The following is a 6,662-nucleotide window of genomic DNA, read 5'->3' as shown; positions in this document are numbered from 1 at the left end:
GAGAAGTTAAGTGACTTACCCCGGTTCATACAGCTAATAAGTGCAGAGTCAGGAGTGAAACCTACATAATCAGCCTCCAGAGACTGAACTTTTAACTGCTGTGCCTCTCATTCTATCCAGATTATTTATGTGTCTCTCCAAATCTAGATTAAGACTTTCACAGGACAGGGTTTATTCTACTCATTCTCTATATCCAGTCCTTCACATGGTGCTAAATGAATGAATCAGTTCATGAAAGTTGCATTCCAAAAATGACTTGTTCACTAATTATAAGCAGAGCATTTAACTTTTTTGTATTAATAAGTATCTTACTTGCGTGATAAAGTATAGAAGACCCCCAGATGACTCAAATATAACCAACTAGACTGCTCAGATATTGAAAAGAAAATAAATCAAAGAAATAGCCGTGCATGTGTGAACAGTCTTACTTCTCCTACAATCTGAAATGTAAGGTATAAGAAAATGGTAATTAGGATAAAGATAGGGAAGGGTTTTCTAAGATCCTTAGGTTATGAAAACAAACAAAAAAACAGTAACAATTTAGGGGCATGTTAAACAGTGGGTCTTATAGGAGACTTGGAAAGTCATCTGGTCCCACTTCCTCATTGACCAATGAGGATACTGAGACCCCAAAACTGAAGGGGCGTGTTCAAGGACACATTACATCTTAGGGGCAGGTAATTAGGTTTAATGGACATTTTAATCCAAAGCAAGAAATATTTTCAACTATATTTTAAAAGGATTTCATCCAGAAGGATTACAAAAGGGGTCCAAAGGCTTTGGTGGCTTACATTAAATTAAATCATTTCTTGGAAATTCTGATTACTAGAACTTTTACTCTATTTTAAAGACAGAAGGGGACTTACCTGGTGGCGCAGTGGTTAAGAATCCACCTGCCAATTCAGGGGACACAGGTTTGAGTCCTGGTCTGGGAAGATCCCACATGCTGCAGAGCAACTAAGCCCATGTGCCACAACTACTGAGCCTGCGTTCTAGAGCCCACGAGCCACAACTACTGAGCCCGAGTGCCACAGCTACTGAAGCCCACATGCCTAGAGCCCATGCTCCGAAACAAGAGAAGCCACTGCAATGAGAAGCCCACACACCACAATGAAGAGAGTAGCCCCCACTCGCTGCAACTAGAGAAAGCCATGTGCAGCAACAAACACCCAACACAGCCAAAAATAAATAAGTAAATAAAATAAATAAATTTATATAAAAAAAGCTATTAAAAAATTAATACTAAAGATAGAAGTCCCTGAAACTTTAACCCACTATTCAGTCATTGTGATGTATTATGTATATATATTTTTTTGGCTGCACCATGCGGCATGAGAGATCCTAGCTCCCCAGCCAGGGATTGAACCCATGACCCCTGCAGCACGCTGAGTCCCAACCACTGGACCGCCAGGGAAGTCCTATTACAATTTTTAAAAATCAAATACAAAAGTTTGACATTATTGTTATGAATACCTGAAGTTTTGAAATTAAGAAATCTTATGCAGATACTTGTCCTTTGGTATCAGAAAGTCAATCTAAATAACTATTTTTATCTCCTGAACATTGTTTTCTACCTGGACTATTCCTGTTCTTAGAAATTACCTTTACCCAGATTATAACCTATACAGATTACGTGATACAACTCAGTTGGCCATGCTCATGCAGTGATCGTACACGGTGGTGTTGATTAGAAGGAGGCCAACATTTACTGAGCATCCCCACGTGGCATGTACTGAATTGAGCATATTACATGGATTTATTTAATCTTCAGACAACTCCATTAAGCATACATATTGTTATTATCGTCTTCATTTTACAGATGAGGAAACCAAAGGTGAAGTAACTTTAGCCCAGATTCTCAGAGCTGGCAAGTAGTGACAGTCAAGATTTAATTAGGACACCAGCTTCTAGTTTCTGGTAGTAGCACATTAGGTTATTTGGACCAACTCTTCTGTTGAAAAATGCTAATTAAAATACTTTAGAAACCATCTCAAGTGCACTGAAGAGCTAAAACGACAACAGGGAACTCCCAGGACGGTTTTCAGATGGAAACCTGAAACAGAAGGGAAAGCAGAATGTCAGAGCACCAAAGCTGCTTATTCCTGAGGACATTTGGCTGTACTGCTACAGCTGTGAATGATATGGGGGCTCCCTTAAGGCAGAGGGTCTTGGAGAAGATCTTCCCTATATTATGCTGGAAGCCTGAAGAGGCCCTCACCCCAGTACAAAAGCAAACCAGAGTTAAAGCTGCTCTTCCTCCCCGATCCCAGGGAACAAAAGAGAAGGCTTCTCAGAGCCAAGCAGAGCAGCAGGAGAAAAAGGAAAAGGGAGAAAGTTGTGGCCATAGACTTAACTCTGGCACAGATTTACACCCTGGATGTTGGTGTATGTGACCTGAGTTAGAAAAGGAGCTTCACGCTGAGAATATTGTTTGAGGTGGGCACATCCACTTTAGGCCTCAGAGAACCTTTCCAAACATTTTTTTGAAGAACAAAAACTTAACAAGCAGCCAAAGAAAACTAGTCACACGAGGAAACAGAGCAACATGAAGGAACAACACTTGTAAGCAGACTTTAGATCAAAAATTTTTAAAGTGACATACTTGATTCGAGAAAGTCCCAAACAAAACTACTAGATAAAAATGAAAAGCTCACTATTTGGTAGCATATTGAATGGAGCAGAAGAGAGAATTAGTGAACTGGAAAATAGGTTGAGTTAGAGCAGTGTGACTCCAGAATCCTTGTTTAACCAGTATGCTCTACTACCCACACAGTGATCTTGCCGGCTTTCTAAAAAATCCCCATTGTTTATGATATATACTTTTTGATTACATACTAACCTAAAGTATTCGTGCATACTTTGTTAATTTTCTGAGTAGCCTGAGCAGAAGTTCCTTTATGGGAAGAGGTAAGGGATGTACCTTGGTATCGTCCTGCTTTTGACAAGTAAACCCTAGGGTACCGTGTTATAAATAGAGACAATTCTGGAATGAGTTAACTAAATATGGGCTCTGGGTAGATGCCCAGTCACGGCGGTAAGTGGAGGGGTGGAGTGTGCATGCCATCTTAGAGCCACTGCCCTTTTAGAATCCTCTGCTTTTTATATCATCACCACTCCTTACTGTTCTCATTAAGTACAGACGAGAGTTTTTCCCCGACACTTTAACTACACTGCAGGTGCTTCAGACAAGAGTCATGGTTTTCCGTTTATTAAGCTTTCCACACTAGTGACAAATGTCATGTCAGAAAGTAACTCAGCTTTTGCTTTTTAACAGAAAAATGTTCATCACAGGTCTTCTCTCAGTAGTGTCATACCTAGCCATTGGTTTGGTTTGGTTTGGTTTAGTTTGGTTTGGTTTTAGAGGGGAGAGGACAGAGCAGGCCACCTTGGCCTCAAGTGTGAGAACAGATTTGAATTGTGCAGCCTTAGGCCATCAAGTCCTGACTCTATACATTCAGAATGTATTGGGACTTACCTTGTACCTGTGTCAGTGTCAGCCACCTGGACATGTTTCCCAGTCCCTGCGAATTCTTGAGGATACACCTGTAGAGCTGGCTGCCCACCTTTCACTCAGCATTCGTGCTTGAGTGCTGCATCACAACAGTAATCTCATTCTGTTAGCTTACTGTAAGAATAACTTCTCTGATGAGAAGTTGTTAGACTCTCATCCTTAAGGAGTTCTCCTATTTGCCTTCTGATATCTGTGACCATTATCATTTTTGCTAATTTTTCTTTTTAAATTTAATTTTTCTGTGCTTTATTTTCACATTACAGTTTACATTTGTTTTAGTAGTTCAGTGGGCAAATGTGATGATTATATTTAACCTTATTGTTGGTCTTGCACTTCTAGATGAACTGCTGTATATTGATAACTGTCAGTTAGTGGATGAAGAAAGGGAGAGAGGACAGAAGGAGGAAGGCAACATTTGGTCATTTCTTTAACAATTATAGAGGATTTTAGGATTTTCATGTTTGCTAGAAGTTCTTCTCTTTTTTTAAGACATTGTTTTTAAACTATTTTTTTAAGTTCTTATTTTTTGGCTGCATTGTGTCTTCGTTGCTGCGTGCCGGCTTTCTCTAGTTGCAGCGAGCGGGGCTATTCTTCATTGCATTGTGCAGGCTTCTCATTGCGGTGGCTTCTCTTGTCACGAAACACAGACTCTAGAGCACGTGGGCTTCAGAAGATGCAGCTTGTGGGCTCAGTAGTTGTGGCATGTGCAACAAAGAGTAGCCCCCACTCGCTGCAACTAGAGAAAGCCTGCGCACAGCAACGAAGACCCAACACAGCCAAAAATACATAAATAAAATAAATTTAAAATAATAATATTTGTAAGATTGTTATAAAATGTAGAGGATGCGAAGTATCTAGCCCAGTGTCTGGGACAAACTAGGTGATTATTAAATGATAGCTATTATTATCCTTTTCTAGGGGGTACAAATTAAATCTCTCTGTTCTCATATTCCTTATCTGTTAAATGCGGATGATAATAGTACCAGTCTAGTATGGGTGTTTATGAGTCTGAAGTGAAATATGCATGAAAAGCACTTAGAACAGTGCCTGGCACATGGAAATTCTTCAATAAATGCACAGAGTGATGATGTCGTTGTTGATATTATGATGATGGCATTATTCCTGTAACTGGCTGGCCAGTTGCATATGAACGCATCCTATTATGTATTGATCTAACTAGAAATGGATAATGGGTTCATTCAGGTATGAGCCAGGACCTTGAAAAGTGGTGGTATGGGGGATTAGAAGATAAAAGAAAAAGTATTAGGGGATTGGAATGACCATATCTGGTAGCAGCTGGGAGAAATGGTCACATGACACTTGGGAAGAATTATTCTTGGTAGGAAAGGGGTTTTATAAATTAAAGAAATAAATAAAGGAACAGAAATAAGACAATCCAATCTGCTACCTCAGGGTAGGGCTTTATGTGATTTTATGAAAAGTGGGGGAGAAGGCATTAAATACATTGAGATAGCCTCATAGGTGGGAGTGGGAAGTAGGTTACAAAGTTCTGGGTCCCAACTAAGCCAACTCCCCCAAGATGTAGGACTGTGCCAACTCACCTGAGAGTATCCGGCACACATCTTCTACACTCATGGTATATCCCCTGCTGGTGAGTGGTGGATGTCCATTTCTTCCGTCTGCAGTGGACCAGGCTGACCCTGACCCCAGTTACTCGTAAGGGCTCTCATGGAAACTTTTGAAGGATGATGGCTGTGGTGGCTTCCAAGAACTCCAGGGATGGTACAAAGAAGAGAATACTGCACTGGGGGCCAAGGGGTGTGGGTCATGATCCTAGCCCTGCCATGACTAGCTGTGTAACCTTGAGCAACCATTCCATCTCAGCAAAACCTCAGTTTCTCTTGTTCATTTGTTCCTGTGTTCATTCAAAAGACTTCTGTGAAGTACCTTTCTGAATGCCAAATCCTGGAGGGATAGGGAGACCAGGCAGCACCCACTTCAGTATGCAATTATTTCCGTTGAAGTAGAGAGTGTGCAGGTAATTGTTAGACCAAGTATTTTCTACATATCTTGAATGGAGGACCAAGAGTCCCAAATGGACCATTTGAACTGTTCCTTGGTTTATATCAAAAAGAAACCCTGATACATGGGATGAGATGTTGAGTGGTAGGTGAATCTGGGCAAAGGAAATATGGATGTTCTTTGTACTAGTCTTAATCTTTCAACTTTCCTATAAGTTTAATATTACTTCCAAATAAAAAATTTAAAATAACAGAATTCCTAGTGATTCAGACCCATCTCCCAAAATGCAAATAAGTGATGATATTATATAATGTGCTATAATTTGTCACTCCACAACTAAGACCACTCACTGGATTTGGTCTGGGTTGAATTCTCAGTTCATTTAGTAGTTTAGGACTTGCCTAAATTATTTCACTAATATGAGCCTTCATTTTCTTTATAACAGAGTTTCCCTCATAGGGTCTTTGTGAGGATTCAATGAGATTATATCCAATATACCTATATTACCTATACGGTTTCTATGTATTATCTATATAAAACACATACATATAAAATTGTTTTTCTTTTCATAATGTGCTGTGCAGATATTGATGGCTCTCTGCCTTAACTGAGCTCACATTAGCGTATGTGTTTCCTGGAGTAGCTTACATCAACTCACAAGCTCCCTTCTGTTTTCTTACAGCCTGAAAGAATTTCAGGGGAGCAATATGGAATCCATTCTGATGTCTGGAGCTTAGGAATCTCTTTTATGGAGGTATGTTGTTTGGAAATGGGTGCTTCTGTGTATATCTGTACTAATAACGTTCTATCAGGAGGGATGAAGATTCTGAAAAAAAGTGAAACCTCCAGTGTGTTATGTGTACATGCAAACAGAGTTTAACTCAATAGTCCTTATTTTGATACCCTTGCATGGCTTGTGAGCTGACTATTCTAAAGTGTTATTTCTCACAGATCATCTGTGTAAAACTTACCTGGAGCGCTTCTTAAAAATACAGGTTCCTACGGCGACTGCCGCCACCGGCGACTGCAGCCAAAAAAAAAAAAAAAATACAGGTTCCTAGACTCCATCTAAAACCAATTAAATTCACATTTCTAAGAATCAGCATTATTAACATGTTCGCAGTGTGATCCTTATGCACACTAAATGTGGAGAACCTGTGATTTGAAA

The 6,662-nt window shown here is 39.9% G+C and overlaps 1 protein-coding gene across 2 annotated transcripts in view; it reads left to right on the top strand.

The window, feature by feature from the left end:
- MAP2K5 (mitogen-activated protein kinase kinase 5) overlaps positions 1-6,662 on the top strand; it is a 263,415-nt gene that overhangs the window by 156,020 nt on the left and 100,733 nt on the right. For both annotated transcript variants that reach the window (XM_030875161.3, XM_060294075.2), the window contains exon 16: positions 6,177-6,248. In XM_030875161.3, the coding sequence (XP_030731021.1) occupies positions 6,177-6,248 (72 nt within the window). The remainder of the gene's footprint in view (positions 1-6,176; positions 6,249-6,662) is intronic.

This window comes from Globicephala melas, chromosome 2, assembly GCF_963455315.2.
Source record: "Globicephala melas chromosome 2, mGloMel1.2, whole genome shotgun sequence".
Classification (NCBI taxonomy): Eukaryota; Metazoa; Chordata; class Mammalia; order Artiodactyla; family Delphinidae; genus Globicephala; species Globicephala melas.
This window is presented reverse-complemented; position numbering and strand designations above follow the sequence as displayed.